Source organism: Propithecus coquereli, unplaced genomic scaffold, assembly GCF_000956105.1.
Source record: "Propithecus coquereli isolate 6110/MARCELLA unplaced genomic scaffold, Pcoq_1.0 Scaffold144, whole genome shotgun sequence".
NCBI lineage: Eukaryota > Metazoa > Chordata > Mammalia > Primates > Indriidae > Propithecus > Propithecus coquereli.
The window spans coordinates 1465519-1482470 of record NW_012138747.1 but is presented as its reverse complement, the minus strand read 5'-3'; the positions used below and the strand labels follow the sequence as shown (position 1 = coordinate 1482470).

General features: G+C 37.5%; 1 protein-coding gene across 1 annotated transcript in view; it reads left to right on the top strand.

Moving 5' to 3' along the window:
* The window catches only part of NEGR1 (neuronal growth regulator 1), a 1084106-nt gene that overhangs the window by 572119 nt on the left and 495035 nt on the right, over nt 1–16952 (top strand). The window contains exons 3-4 of the mRNA XM_012639937.1: nt 6900–6919; nt 9819–9863. Of these exons, the coding sequence (XP_012495391.1) occupies nt 6900–6919; nt 9819–9863 (65 nt within the window). The remainder of the gene's footprint in view (nt 1–6899; nt 6920–9818; nt 9864–16952) is intronic.

Below are 16952 nucleotides of genomic sequence, written 5' to 3'. Positions count from 1 at the left end.
TCAGTGTTTAGAAATGTTTCCTAATTTAACAGGTTAAGATATCCCTAGAACTGTAATATCCAGATGATGCTAATGGTGCACAACTTTTTCCCCAACTGTGGAGTGATCTCCTTAAAGGCAGGAAATTGGGCTTATATAAACAATTATGTTTTCCCATATCACATGGCATTATTTATTGCACACAATAAATACTAAGAGTGAGTATTTGCTGAGTAAATGGCTAAATTGTAACATCTAAGAGCTAAACTTTATGGTGGCTGAAAAGGGAAATATCAATGTGGAACGAAGTAGAGAAGTATCCTAATGAAATGGTATTTTCAGACTTCCCTATATTTACACTCTCTATCTTCCTTTGTGGCTTTATTTTTCTCTTTTAACACTTAACATTGAACTGACTGTTTTACTTATATATCTGGTGTGTAAGTTATAATACAGCAGGGATTTTTGTTTCTTTTTGTTGTTGTTGGTTACCACTAGTGTCAAAAACAGGGATCAGCAAAATATCATTTGAAGGCCAAATCTGGCCCACAGCCTGTTTTTGTTTTTTTGTTGTTTTTTTTTGTTTCTTTGTTTTTCATTTTATTGAATGCAGCCATCCCATTAGTTTACATATTGTCTATGGCTGTCTTTGTGCAACAACTGCAGAATTGAATAGTTGTGACAGAGACTTTATGGCCCACAAAACTGAAAATATTTATTATTAGACCCTTTACAGAAAAAAAAAAAATTAATTCTTTGTCTACAGCAAGGCCTGACACAAAGTAGATATTCAGTAAATGTCTGCTATGTAAATGAATGAGATAATAAATAAATGGGTCAGAGATAAAGTTCAGATAACAATTTACCATCTCTGTCCCAAAGGTCTTTTGTGTGTTTGAAAACAGAGATCCTGAAATAGATTCTCAGTCATATTTCTTGATCTATAGGGGGCCAAGAGTTTTGTGTAAGAGAATTTGAATTTAGTCCACAGTTGGGATTGATTTGTATAAAGCTTCTGTGGTATCCTTAAAGAAGATTAAAGGAAAATATTGGTGGGGTTCTGAAGAAAATCCCCATTGAATAAAGAAATCTGGTAATGTTAGGCAGACTACCCGTGGAGACTACCTGGGGGAAGTAGTTATTTTGAGTAGTAAAAGGTTACGCCTGATATTCCCCTGGCCCCAGCACCTTGATAAGGATTGCGCTGCAATATTAAGAATAGAACTAGGAATTTTGCTGTGGATCCCCAAACTAGGCTATGAGAACCTTCTTCTCTAAAAGAGCTGGTTAACAGGAGCAGAGGTGGCTGGCTAGGGAGGGAGGAAAGCTTTGGTTGTTTCTATTTTGGTAGAAATGAGCACTAAATTATGGCCTGGACTACAGAGGTCAAGAGACCAAAAGCTTGTTCGGAACCTTAGAATCCAGACCTGAGGGATCACAGAGCTGTAGGCAGCAGCTCTGATTATATATCAGAACCCTCCGCCAGAAATAACTGGAGTGTGGTATCTCTGAAAAAGACTGGCTGTCTGCCTCATCAATTTGATAGGAGCTTATTGCATTGAGATTTGGAGTATTGCTTAAAATGTAACACAGTTTTACTTACTCGTTGGTGATGCCAGAGATAGGCTGGATCCAATATCTGTTAAACCTCAGAAGAAATGAAGATTTCAGTTTAATTTTTCATAGAAAAAGCACCAAAAGGAACTTATAACAAAAAAGCTTTGAGGATTTAATACTAATTGATTTCATTTTGATTTCACATAATAGTCAACTCCAGAAAAACTTCTGTACCCTACAAACTCAGACAGCATTAAAAAAAAAAAAAAATCACAAAGTACATTGAAGGCTTGTTTCCAACTTAATTTGGATCCAGACTTCAGATAGTAGTAATAGACTGTGAGACAAGACAAGAGGGTTAAGCCACACTGATATTATACAATTTCCAAATGTGATTCCATTTCCCTCTTTCTTTCCCTGTGAAACGAACTTGCCCTGAAACATACACAAGCCCTTGACTCTGCCCTCAGCCTTGTTTCATGGCTCAGCCGTCAGTAGTGTTCATTATACATTGATTGGGAAGAAAACATAAGCCAAACCTTTTTTCCTTGAAGAAGCGCAGTGCACACTGCGGGCAGTAAATAATGACACAGAATCAGAACAAACAGTAGCTCCTGTGGAGTTCGGGACAGCAGGTGTACTTTGCTAGAAAGTTAGAAATTCAAGAATTTGGTCTCTGATGGCAATAGGCGTAGGTTTCAGGGGAAAGACGAAGCAATGTGGACTTGTATCCCATGGACATGACCAACATACTCATTAGAAGAGCAAAAGACAAAGTGAAATTGTGGGGAGCTATGTGGATTGTGTAGTGAACATTAAAAGAGGAAGGAAGGGAGGGAGGGAGGAGGAGAGAGAGAGAAAGAAAAAGAGAGAGAGAGAAAGGAAACAAAAAAAACCCTTATCTTTTTTAATAAAAGAAAAAGAAAATGTCAAAAACCCATGTAGCAACAACAAGGTGTGTTTCTGAGTTGTTTCCTTGGGGATCAAAAATACATGCACTATTTTCTCTTTATTATATCCTTTTCCTTTGTTTTCTATTCCTACCCCTACTTACCGTATGAAGGATGGAAAATAAAACTAATTCAAGGCTAAAGAAAATGTTAAAACATGTATCTAGTACTAACAATGAGCAGAGAATTGAACTAAACACATTGGACAAAAAGGAAAATATTCCTGTTCTGAAATTCACAGTCTAGTTGCAGAGTAAAAGGTAAAGAATTACAATAAAAGGAAAGAACCACCAATTAGTTATTCCGTTACCATTACTCCAAAACATTCAGTTCATATCCAATTATAGCACTTATACAGTATTATGTAGGATAATTCTATAATTCAAATAGCCCTCTAGCTTCAAAAGCAAATGCTACCGTTTACCTGATTCTGAGATGTTTAGATGTGTTCGGGAAAAAAATTATTGAATTCTTACAGAAACTGTCAGAAATGAAATATTTATTTGCTGAACTCTTCACCTGCCATTACATTTGGTTCCTCTAGTTTTCACCCCTGCCCCACCCCTTCTCTTTTTTACATCTTATAGTTGACATGGAATTGTACTTTTATCTGGGTCTATTGGGATAAAGAGGAAATCTTAAAGATATCATGCTGGTGATTTATACCTGTTTATCTCTTGGTTTGGTTAGATAAAAATTCGGATCCAAGGAAGGAGCATAGTTTTGGAAAAAACAAAGAAATAAGAATTCTGTATTGCTCATTTTTGTTTTCAGATTGTTAATTTTGGAAACAAATGTTTTAGAGAAGAGTTATGTATTGTTTTGTTTGTTTTTAATTTCTGTTTTTTCTTCATAATAAACTGAGAACAGTAATAAAAAATATATAAGAGACCAACGAAAGGGATTCAGCAAGTACTGGTGCTATTCTCTCTGTTGGCATTTTCCATGAAAACACTGAATCACAAACAGTAAGGAAAAATCTATGGCATCAGAAATTGAAGAATGATTATCTACAGAGAGTCTTTCAGCTTGCTCATTGATTGAACAGGGTTGCATGACAAAATCACTGTTGATAAGAGCTGTAGACCCTTCAGTTTACTTGGAAAATGGAAAGCTAGTCATTTTTGTGAGAGTTATCAGCAATCTGTCAAATTTTACCCATCAATGGGAAAGTTGGGATTGTTTCTCTCAGTAGTAAAAAGCTTTATGTATTTTTCAAGGAAAGATTTTTCCTTTTCTCTCTGCTCCATTTCTCCATAAAATAGAACACAAAAATAAAGCCTTCTTTGTTTTTCCATAAAATCATCGGCTATTTACTGGGCAGCCATTCCAAGCTTGATTTCACCATGAGTCTCATGTTTCGGGAAACCATTTTCAAAGGAGAAAAGCCAGTAGTGGCAACTGCTCTGACCAAAAGTGTAAGTTTGAAAGCAATAGCTTGCTAAAGGCCCTGCTAATGAAAGCTAGCTGTTTGCACCTTTATCCACTAAAGAAACGTTGACTATCATTATTAATAAAATGTTATTTGTAGACATATCTTCAATTAGTTTAATGGGTGTTCTCTTCACATTTTTCATTATCTGTAGGTCTCACTTCTGCATTAAAAAATATTCCATAATGAGGGTCATTATATTTTGACATTTTGGAAATGTAGTGATATAGGTAACTAGCCAAACCCTGCCCTTGTCAATAAGCAAACAATTTTAGAAATTCAAAAACAATTTTCCTTCTTGGGCTGTGTACTTTTAGTACACATGAATAACAGAAAACTCTCTTGCGAGGTTCAAACCAAGTCATTGCAAACACACTTCTTTTCACAGAAAAAAAGGGAACAATCTTTCTTCCTTACTTCCATGGGCTCACATATAGTGTTAAGAAAATGGACATCTCCTTACCTCTTTTAAGAAAGTGTACATTATGTTGTTTGGAAATTGTTCAGAAAAAGGAAGGAAGACCCATTAAGTAGGAAGTGACAGCTGATTATAAAACAAAACAAACAAAAAACCCCAAAGCCACGATGAATCTCAAATGACAGATGTTTGCATTAAAAAGGAGAGAGTAAATTTAGCGAAAGGAGTGATTAGCAGGTATAATCATGGTTGTTGTGGTAAGAAAAGGAAACTTTACTCTAATAATCAAAAATATATCATCATGGAAGTGCTACTGGAGTGGAGATATACAGATACACAGATGGAAAAGTGGGGAGAGAAAGAGAGGGTAGAGTGAAAGAGAACACACTTGATCGTATATTTTCATTCAATATATATGGAGAAGGAAAAAGAAAGCTGAGAATACAGAAATTAGGACCAAGAAATTTTAGATCAGAATATCACATGAAAAGAGGGAACTGGGGAAGGAAATCAGAGGGCATCCATGAGACCCTGCACTGGTAAAGCAAATGGCTGATAGAAGCACATCTCCTACCATCCATCTTCTATGTGGTTTATAAAAATTGAGAATGCCAATACCTGGGACAATGAAAATGTTATAGAATATGAAATGAAATATGAAAGAAAAGTAAAACAAAGTAAGAAAAGTGTTTTTGGAGATTATAAGAAGTGAATGATCAGGCTAAACAATAGTTAAAGGGATATGTCAAGATACTAAAATTAGGTATTCTGATTTGTTTAGCTCTTCTTAATATTTTTACATTTTTCTTCTTTTTAATATGTGTTGAGTGTTATTATCAGCTAGGCACAATGGTAACCATTTTAAATCCACCGTCACATTTGATCCTCTTTATAACCCTATGAGGTAGGTATTGTCATTACTCTCAATTTATAGATGAAGAAGCTGAGATTCAGGAAGATTACATAACTTGCCCCAAATTGCATAGATGGTAACTGGGGACTAGGATTCAATATTCAGTCTTCTTTATATTAAAGTTGATGCTTTCAATTATTATTTTCTATTGCTCTTTTATGATATAAAGAGCATTAATAGTATTAAAAAACATGTCAGATGCCTGGAGAATAATCCAGTGGTTCATTTGAGAATCAGAGTCATATTTTGAAGAGAACTTATGCTGGATATTCTTGAATTAAAATGTGTATAAGGGGGAGAAAAGCCTGTGTAGTTTTTAAAAGCTACATAGGTAAGTTATAAAATGCCACAGGAAAGCAAAGGAGAATATTAGACTGTTTTCTGAAGGAGATCTAAGCCATATCTAAAATCTGTATGATTTACCTATGAAAAGAAGGTTAACCTCATTAGCCATCTCGGAAATGTGAATTGAAACAATGAGATGCTATTTCACATTCCCTGGAATGACTAAAACAAAGCCTGATCATGCCAAGTGTTGCTGCAGATGTGAAACAACTAGGACCACTGGTGAGCTTATAAAATGGTACCATCACTTTGGAGAACTGTCTGTCAGTTTCTTATAAAGTTAAAAACATATCTACCTTATGCCCTATAAATTCCACACCCAGGCAGATATTTACCCAAGAGAAATGGAAACATATATCCATGAAAAATTTGTACGTGAATGTTAATAGCAGCCTAACTCATAAAAGTCAATAACTGAAAACAACTCAAATGTCCACAGACAGAAGAATATATAAACAAATTGTACATTCAGGTATTAGCATACTACTCAATAATAAATTAGGAATACACAAATGATACATGCAATGTGGACAAACCTTACAGACATAATGGTGAGCAAAAGAAGCTAAAAGATTCCATTTATACGAAATACAAGAATAACTCAAACTGATCTATGGTAACAGAAATAAGAAACATCTTGCTTATGTGTGTGGAGAGGGGAAGGGATTGACTGGAAAGGGGATAATAGACTTTCTGGAGTGACAGAATGGTCCATAACTTGTTTGGGATGATGGTTACACAGCAGTGTAGAGTTGTCAAAATTCATGGCATTGAACACCTTTAAGGTTGGTGCATGTACATTATACTTCAATTTAAAAAATATGTAGTTCCGATTATCACGCCCTTTTTCCATTTACAGAAGAGAAAACTGAGGCTCAAGGAAGACAGGTAAGACTATATGGCTCTAGAATTAGAGCACTTATATCAGAATCCAAGTCTTCTCATTTTGAAACCCATGCTTTTTCCACTTTCTAATAGCTTTTATATGATTATAAGTCTCTCCTTTATAATGTATCCATATAATTAACAAAACAAGCAAACGAATGGACTGCAACATGTTTTCAATAATAAAAGTGTTAAAGTGAGAAAATTGCAAAGGCTAAAGCATCACAATTAACTAGTTTTGATGCTTTTCTGGACTGATACCCATCACCAGCTCTAAAACTCTCTTTGTATAGGTGGCACTAGCCTCCATGTCCAAGAGTAGCCAATTGTTTTTTTCTGAGTACTATAATCTATCCTCTGAGAACAACCAGGGAAGATGACTTGGCACCTTTGTCAGGATTATATTTTATGTTTAAGGAGTCCCTCCCACATTGGTAAATGTAATGAGTGGAGTGCATTTCATTTCATTGAATCACTTCTATAGACATTCACAAAAGATCAGCTTCTGTGCACTTCAGTCAGACGCGCGGTTATGAAAGTGCCATAAAACCTGTGTGATCACCACCTGCATGTAAAAAATGCCAGCAATAACTTACCAAAATATTTCTAGTGAAAATATGACTTTGACCCAGATGGCAAAATAGGCTGCGTTGGCCATAAATCTGCAGGCAGTAAATGGGCAGGTGGTAAATCTGTTATCATTGCTACTGTTTTCTCAACACTTTATCTGTGCACCCTTTTCTTAAGGATATAAAAATTCTAGAAATATGGAAGAAGAAACAAAATACTGACTGGAAATTCTGGTGTGAGGTATAAGTTTCTTGAAATTTAGGTAACCTGTCCTTAGATTATAGGCTCAGGTCTGAGATGCTGGGAAATAAGAAAAAAGTGTTCTGAGAATAGAGTATAAAATGTATCGAAATTGCCAAGTTCATTTCCTATCAGTTTTGGCAGCAAGGATCACACTGGAAATGCAAAGTTTGTCTTCCTCTTTACATAGAAAAGCAAATATTCTGTAAACATCAAAAGTTTATTTACCTCTCAACTTCTATTTCCTATGGCAATTGCTTCTACTCAGAATGAGAGAATGAGTATGACAAGGTTACCTTGGACATGGTGGAATAAACCACAGTCAATTTAGAGATAGCTTGTGATAATGTTTAGATTTAGGGACAAGATCACACCGCATTAAGTGGAGATTTAGTTTTCTCCAAAAGGGAATGGACATACTCAATATCTGTCACCCTGTGAAGAAGTGTTTTAATCCTGGGGCAAAAAGTGATGCAGAAATTTGGACTCTGGGGAAAGCATCTCCATGACCCTTTAGACCTGGAATATGTGAGCCTGATTCTGAGGCATGCATTCTAGTGGTCAAGGGGAGCTGCCATGTCTATGTAGAGTTAGATTAGGAATTCCACCCCATGATTTCTAGACCGGTGTATTCTTCCTGGAAAATGTACTTCCTCCTCCAGATTACTGCCTGCAACATGGAATCTCAGCTGTGCTTTCAGCAGGCTGTTGTAACTCATTATAAGGTCAATAGTCTGGATGAAGCAGGATACAACCAGTGAATCCTGTGGTCATGGGTCCATTCATGCACCTCTTTGGCTATAAGAGGGAAGCCCTGGTGAATGGGATCTTTCATGTTAGTGGCCCAAACACACAGTGAGCCTTCAAATAGTGAATCTGGCTCGGGCCCTAATGCAGGAAAGACAAGCCAGTATGGGAAGTGTATCTATTCCTGTGAGAACAAACCACTGACCTTTCCAGAATGCAAGGTAAACAATGCAGTCAACTTGCAACTGTGTGGCTACTTCTCCTCAAGCAATTATGCCATATAAGCTCAGCATTAGCTTGCTGTGGGCAATTCCCTTAGTTGGACGTTTGGCAGCAACAGGAGCTAGATCAGCCTTGATAAATGGGAACTGATGTTGTTGGCCCCATCTGTAGTATTCATATTTGCCATGACGGCCACTTTGTTTATGTGCCCATTATTGTGCCAGCACTCATGTGACCAATGATAGCGGTTGGCTGGCAGTGACTGGTCAGATCATTTTATCTACTTGGTCATTTAGTGCCTCTTTCATTGTGGATGTTCTGTACTGGATATTAACATGTAACACAAAGATCTTCTCACTTTGTGCCCACTGCAATAGGCCCATCCGTGTGTCTCTACCTCATTACTCCTTGTCTATGACTTTTCAATCTTTTACTTCCAGAACATTTGGAGAGGCTACCTCTTGACTGCTTTTTTGGGCCACTTCTCTTTCCACAGTAGATGTCAAGTTGCACTGCCTGAATCCCCTACTCATTGAGAGAATTTTGCCTCACCACTGTGTTTCAAGGGTACACACACTATAAGTCTATACTGCAGCCACTATTCATTTTTGGCTCACACTCACATACAAAGACAAGCCTCTGGAAACCAAATGGAGACTACTTCCTCCTCTGTTGGTCGGTCATACTTGATCTCCCATGTGGCCTAGATGTGGGCTGAGGGAGGGGTGCTCGTGCGACAGTGTCATGGGGTTCTGAATTATCTGCTCACACTGCTTTCTTTTGGATTTTTGTCATGCTCATGCTTTGTCCCAAATGTCCTACTTTCTTATGATGGTTGTGAGGGAGGGATCCAGCAATAATCCTTAAGACTTAGTGGGTCTGAAAGGATCAGGCTCATGATTATATAATTTCTGACAGTCATCACTTAGTGTCCCATGACTGTGTGTTCTGTCTCTACCAGGACCAGTAACACGACAGAACGAATTTCTCGTAGGGCATATAGTTCTGCTGCAAATGCCGTGACGTCCCTTCAGAACTCTAGGGGCCTATGTTGTGATTTTTCCACTAGGGCTTGCCACAGATTCCTTGTGGTATCATTTCCCATCATGCGTAACTCCAAAGCATAAGATCCACGAGACTGTGTGACCCAAGCGGTGGGGCTATTGCACCTTAGTCTGAACCTACGGCAGAACCCTCTTCTGCTTTGGGCTTCACTCTAATTTGGTTCAATCTTTTGTGTCAATCAGTACATTTCTAGGTATGGAATGAACGTATTCTTTTTTAAAACCTGAAAATATCCACTAAGACATTGTGTTTCCTTCTTTATATTAGGTGGTGTAAGATGCAATAATTTTTTTTCTTTACTTAGGACCTTTCAAATTGTTTTGGATAGGATGGCCCCTTAAGCCGCACAGGATTTATCTCCCACCCTGTGGAATGCATGTGTTCTACTAAGGCCTCCAGAATGTTAGCTACCTCTTGCTCATCTGGCATGATCAATATAATATCATCAATGTAATGGATTAATGTGAAGTGCTATGGGTTTTCCAGATGGCCCAGATCTCTTCAGACTATATTATGGCAGAGGGCAGAAGAGTTAACGTAGCCCTGGGGCAAAACTGTAAATTAATATTGTTGTTCAATTCATGTAATGTGAACTGTTTCTGATTGTCTGCTCTGATTGAGATAGAAAAGAACACATTTTCCAGAATAATGGTTTTATATCAAGCTCCTTAGGCCATATTAATCTGCTCTAGCAATACACCACATCTGGCATGGCAGCTGCAAAGGGACTATTACTGGGTTAAGCTTGTAGTTATCTTTCAAGATCCATCTTGTTTCTCCAGGGTTCAGACTAGTGAACTAAATAGTGATGTTATGAGAACAAATACCCCTGCATCCTTTAGATCCATAAGGGTGGCACTAATCTCCAGCCCAATCTCCCACTCCCAGGATTAAATAGTGTTTTTGATTTCCTATCTTGGCTGGGAGGTGGAGGAAGCAGGTTTAGGGGCTTTCACTTGGCCTCACTCTGTATGATAGCTCTTACCCAAGTGACCAAAGATCCAATAGTATTGTTTTGCCAACTTTCAAGTGTCATTCTTATTTATGGGTTTGAGGACAAGAGAAATGGCCATTAGTAGATACACCACAGGCAAACATTATCTATCCACAACTTTATTTTATCATTTATCACCTGACCCTTATGTGCCCTCATTCTAGCAGGGAGATCATGATGATGGTCTCTGGATATCAACATCAGTTTAGATCATGTGTCCAATAGTCATCAAAATATCTAGTACTTAATTTCCCCAATCAAATGGCCATAGTCCCTTTGAGGGAGGACTGGAGGAATCAGTACTATGTACACTTACCATACAATTGTGGGGTCATTATTCCTAGAGACCCTCCCACATCTTCATTGAGGGGGCTTTCTGTCTGCAAACTGGCTCATGTCTAGAAACTGGGCAAAGGATCATGAATTCTTGCTGCTCGACTGCCCTCATCATCCTGCTCATCTAACCTTGAGTTCTTTTGCTGGTACAAACTGAGTAGTGCCCCTTTTGCCAGTTTTTGTATTTTGCCCCTACAGAAGCTATGTTTTATTAACATGCCCATAAGCATCTGTGGGCCAGAATTCTTTGGATATCACTCTGATATAGCTTTCATTACAAAAAATGTAGCCCCCTTAGATGCTGGTAATGAAGCACTGCCACTTAGTTTCTATTGTGGAGTCTTGTTATCCACGCTGATATCAGTGGGCCAAAATCTGTAATCTCTCTCCTCCTTCCAGTTCTGGTCCAAAGAGCTACTACTGAATTTTAAGTTGATACTGGTGCCATCCCTTTAGCACATACCTCATGGCCTTGGTAAATAGTATGTCCACTGGCCCTCATGTGGAGCATAATAATAATCTGCCAGGTCTTTCAGCTGTACATTGAATATCCACCCCAGAATTTTCCTGACCCCTTTACCCTTTTCCTCCAGAGCCTCTCATGGCAATTCTGGCATTTCAACTTTGCACTATCACTTTTTCCATGTTTCTAGGAGTTATCCTATTATGGAGTTCACAACATCTCCTGGGGTGGATCCCTGCTAGTTAAATCCTGTACCTTGAGAAGACATACCCATATCAATAAAGCCTTCTCTATTCAATTTTATATTGTACCCCTTTTGAATAAGTACCCTCAGAATCGGTCCCACATGCACTCACCCAACCCCAGTTACTACATTTTATCTGGGTCTGCCAGTTCCTTTGGGGTATAGACCATCTCATCCCACCTGGATTATGCTGTGACTTTATCATAGTTTCAAGCCTAGTGCCAGGAGGGGAGGGAAGGGCAGGTCCTGAGGTAGATACATATCACCTTGAAGGAGAGAGAATTGCACTCTCAACAGTTACAACAGCAAATGCTAGCTATTAATAAGGAGGCTAGGCCGTATCACAAGCTCAGAAAACTTAGGGAGTCAAAAATGTACCCAGATATCTCCATCTTGACCTTGGCCTTAGTTGGTACTTAAACTTCTTTCATGTTTGGCAAATCTGACTATTAAATCCAGAACTTGGCCCTCAGCTTTCTTCAACCTCTTATTAGAGCAGATGCTAACATCTTTGTATTAAACGAAAGAGGCTTCTACATCTGGATTTCTACTGCCTATTACCTAATCTCAACATTTTTTTAATAAATAAATGTTGTACAATAGAAATGCAATGTGAACTGTATGTATACTTTCAAATATTTCTAGTAGTCACCTTGGTAAAACAAAACAAAAAAAGGTAAAATTAATTTAATGATGTAGTAAATCCAATATATCTAAAACATTATCATTTTAATGTGAATCAGCATAAACAATTAATGGGATATTTTACATTTTTTGCATTGAGTCTTTAAAATCTGATGTGAGTTTTATACATACAGTTCATCTCAGTTTAAACTAGCTATGTTTCAAGTACACAATAGCTACACATGCTAGTGGGCATTGTATTGGGCAGTGCGGCTGTAGAGCACCAGTGGTACATAGCAGTAGCCACCTACTATTGGTATATCGCTGTATGTATTATTTTCTACATGCATTCCAATGACTGCAGTGACATCAGCTGCTAGCATATGCCCTTCTATCAATGTGACCTCACACTGTACTATATTATTAAAGGTGAAAGTTTCCATTGGTTGCCATTTGTGCCAGGTACCATCTATGTCCCCCTTTAGTAGTGATGAGATATCATTACCTGCCTGGTGATATGTAATCTACCTCCAAAAACCAAACCCCATCTTTCGACCTGCTTTCTCAATCTGATCCACGTATTGACTGTTGCAGATTGTATTCTCTGGAAGCAGATGCTGAGTTTGCATTTAAGATGTTTGATGGAGAACAGCACCTGTGAAAGGAAGGAGAAAGGAAGCAGGAATGGGCAGAGGAAGATATCAAGCTGTGATGAATGTCTAACAAAGCTTTGCTAACCTGGTGGGGAAGTCCTAGAGCTAAAATGACCACCAAAATTATCCCACGTAAGGGAAATGGCTGGGACGTTATACTACCACCTTCCTCAGTCATTGAACATGGGCTATTTGAGCCAGGTGGCTAATGCCAACAGAAAGAAGCTGACAACTTGAGGCAGTCTCCTATCATACCCCTTGACAGGAAGTCTTTTCTTGAAGTGGAATATGGTGGCACATCTCCATGTCCACATGGAGGCCACTGGTAAACTTCAGATATAGAAACTCTGCCAGAAGAGTGGAAGCAGAAACCTGATTGGAGTGGGCTGAGGAAAGAATGCAGCTTCAGAAAACATGGACTGTTGGTTTACTGTGGAGGCAAATAAAGTAATCGTGGTGAGATGGAGGGTGACAAGGGTTAAGACAGCTTTTGCAATTTTTTTCAAAGTAAGAGATAGCAAAGAAAATAAGAAATTCATGATAAAAAATGGATAATTTTAGGAGGAAAGTTTTTGAGAGATCAAAAGGAATGTAATGCAAGCACAATTTGAAGGGCTGTCTTTTGATAGGACCAGGAATATTTTATCCATGCTAATAGTCAAGAAGGCAGAGAGTGTAAGTACAGATGGGGATTAAGTGGTAGATTGGGGGGTAGGAAGAAGAGCTATTTCCTACTTGAGCGTATGAAACAAAGTTTTCCACTAATCAGGTGAGAGCACAAGTATGTGGGTGGTCTGTTGGAGAAAAGGAGGAGAATCAGATAGGAGGTTTTAGGAAAAAGAAGGTATGAAATTGTTGAATGTAGGCAAGCGAGCATAATAAGGAAGAAAATTAAGATGTCATGTATTATTGAGTTTTGTGGTCATGGATCTGGATTCAGACCAAATAGCAAGTAGATAAGCAAATACTTGGATTTTGCTGGGTTTTCTGAATTTCCTGGATGAGTTTTTTAAAAGATAATTAGGATGAGAAAATTTATGGTGTTTCAAAGGAATTGATTTTATTGATGCTCTTTGAAATCCAATTTGAGTAAAAAGCAAATTAAGGACATGGGAGGGTGGGCAGGAATGCTGATTGACAGAGGAAAAGTAGCGAAGTTCCAAGAAAGAGCAGTATGTTAAACCTTTTAAAACTTCAGTTATGATCCAATTTATCAGTGATCACTGGATGACACAAATGGAAAGAGAAATTTATAGGTGGAAAAAGGGGAGGAAGAGGGTATTGATGACAGATTTTACCAGTACTACATTTGGTGGTAGGTTTGTTTCCTGTGTACATGCAAGGAACCAAGACACCTACTGATTGGAATCTAAGGACTTAGAATATCTGCTGGCAATGAAATATAGTAAAAAGAACATTGGATATTGCATCGAAAGATCTGGGTTTAAATCCTAGTTTTATCATTTTATTTTATTCATTCATTCCTTTATTCAAAAAATATTAATTTAGCAACTATTGCATGCTGGCACTTTTCAAAATGCTGAGTAACAATAATAAACAAATTGAAAAGTTCTCCTCTCACAGGCTTACAGTCTAGTGGCATTACATTGCTAGAGAAGGAAGAAAGACTATACATAAGTAAGTATAATAAAAGATATAATTTCAAGTTATGGGAAGTACTATAAAGAAAATGAAAAGGAGTATTGAGATAGCTAGTGACTTTGGCCGAGGGTGAATAGCCAGCAGTTAGGAAAGATCTCCAAGGAGGTGACTTCGGATCTGAATGACAAGAAGGAATCACCTACGCAAAAGAAGTAGTCTAGTCAGAGGGGAAAGCAGCTAGCTCTGTTAGATTTGACAAGTCTTATAAAATATTGCTATTTCAGTAAACTCATTAAAAACCTTTTAATGTGTTTCAATATTGTACTTTTGCTATGGTATTATAGTGTTAATACTGTTTCAGTTCTATTCATGGTGATGATTAGATTACCTAACTGGAAAATTGCAAAATTTACTATATGGTGAGTGCCTCAAACAAATATTAGAGATCTTGGAGGGAAGCACACCATGCTGTCAATTTCATTCTCTGTGTAAAACAAAAACCGTGATTTCAAAAATGTCATTATGATATAATTGGACATGACTTTTTTCCCACTTAAAATGGATAAGACAGCAGCAGCCTTTAAGGTTCTAGGACACAAAGGAAAGCTTAACAAAAGTGTAGGAACCTCTTCTTTCCCCAAAAGTTGCTCTGCTGTCTGCCATTGCCAGTTAAACCAGAGTTTTAATTACTATTAACAGTGCAGATCATTAGCTTGAATAAATGAAAATGTATTATTTCCTCTAACATAAAGCATCTCACAGCTCATAATCAACTTCGTTTGGATCAACCATCACAGTTCACTGACAATAAAACACTGAAATTGTTTTAAAAGACAATTACCATTGTCTGAGATTGTTTTAGTTTCCCTCCATGCAAAAGTTTTACGTTTTTTTCCTTGACTTGCTCAAAGCAAATTGTCCTTTAGGATCACAAGAAGGTAAGACTTTCAGAAATCATATGGAAGTCTTACATTTCTATAATGAAATGTAAGAAATCATATGAAGGAATTACACTTCTCTATCTATAACCAAGCCACACAGGAGTCTCCTTGGATTGTTGAGCATTTGAGCATCTCTACGTACATATATACCCACACGCAATCACGCACAGGTACACACAACTTCTCAGTACTGAATCACACATATCAGCTTCCTGTTGGCAGAAAGTTATATGCCATATATAATAATGATGTTACTATGAACTCAGAGAATAGTTAGTAGAGGCATTTTTATTTATTTACTTTTGTTCATTACTGCTATGGGTACATTTGATAAAAAAGATTTTTTTTCATTTTGGATGTTTATTTAGTACTTTTTGATCATCCAGATTCATTACCCTGCAAAAACTTAGAGGGCATACTTCATCTGTCTTTATAACCCCTGTGCTGACTACAAAGCCTGAGGAATAGATGATGCACAAGAAATGTTTTGTGAATAAATGAATGATTATGGCAACCTAGTTTACTGTTGCTTTGCCATGTGGGTGGCACTTAAATTACTCTTTGAAAAGTAAGACAAATGAGATAGCTAGCTGAATTTCCACGGCGGTAAATTTCTAGAGAGGGGACCAAGGCCTATTATATCTGTTTACTTAACTGCTTTTTGTAATGATGATGGGAAACGTGTGATGACGCAGGTTAATCAAAACCTCAGAGAAGCACGACTTTCCACAAGGCCCACATGCTTTTGCAACAACCAATAAATCCGAAACAAACAATGGATGGAGGCATAGCCATTTTTCTTTCCTGTGTAACCATCACTTATCTCATCAGTCTCCCCACTGCTGCTGCTTTTGCACACGTGAAGATGTATGTTTAATAAGCGATAGGTAGAAATTGTTAAAGGGATGCTCTTCAGTCACAATGCTGTTTAGGATCCAATCATGTCAATGGAAAAAAAAAAAAACACATACGCACCCTTTTATTAGGTTTTGCTAGGCAGTGACGAATTGGCATATATAGAAAACAAGCTACAGACAGGTATTGTTAGTGTCATTTATATTTGCTTTGAGCTAATTTGGTTTGCATTGATTGAGATAGTTTGCTGGGGTTGGGAGAGTGAACTCACATACTCTTTTTTGGTGCCTACCACTGTAAAAAATCTCTCATTTCCCCCTATTCTTCTCTTTTTTCAAATAACAATATATGACAAGGAGTTGAGGAAACATATTATGCAACAGATCCTACTCATTTTCATGTTAACATTTTTAGAAGTTCAGAATTAGTATTACCTTGGATTGCAGAGCAGGTGAGTACATTCTCTTGTATATTCAAAAATCATGCAGCTACAGTAAAAGTATAATAAAGAGTCTTTCGATATATATATGTGTGGAATACACCTGCAGGCCTGAACCGGCTGTGTAACTGACAGGCTCCCTAACGTCTCTTCTCAGGCTTAGTGTCTTCATAAGTAAAATAAAGAAAATATTTACCTGGCACATTGATTGTGAGAAATAAATAACATATTTAAATCATAGTAGGCACTCAAAAATACTTGATTTCATCTCCACCATTCCTAGCTGATGATAGGAGGGGTAGAGCCTATTCTGAGTTCTTCAAAACAGAACCTGGAAAAAGAAATCCATAGCAGATAGTGAAGGATTTAAAGTAATAGCAAATTTCATAAAGTTTGAAAAATTGTGGCACATTTATTTCTTTTGATTGGATTCTATTCCTCAATTTTAGATTATTTTGTAGTGGTGTTCCCTCTTATA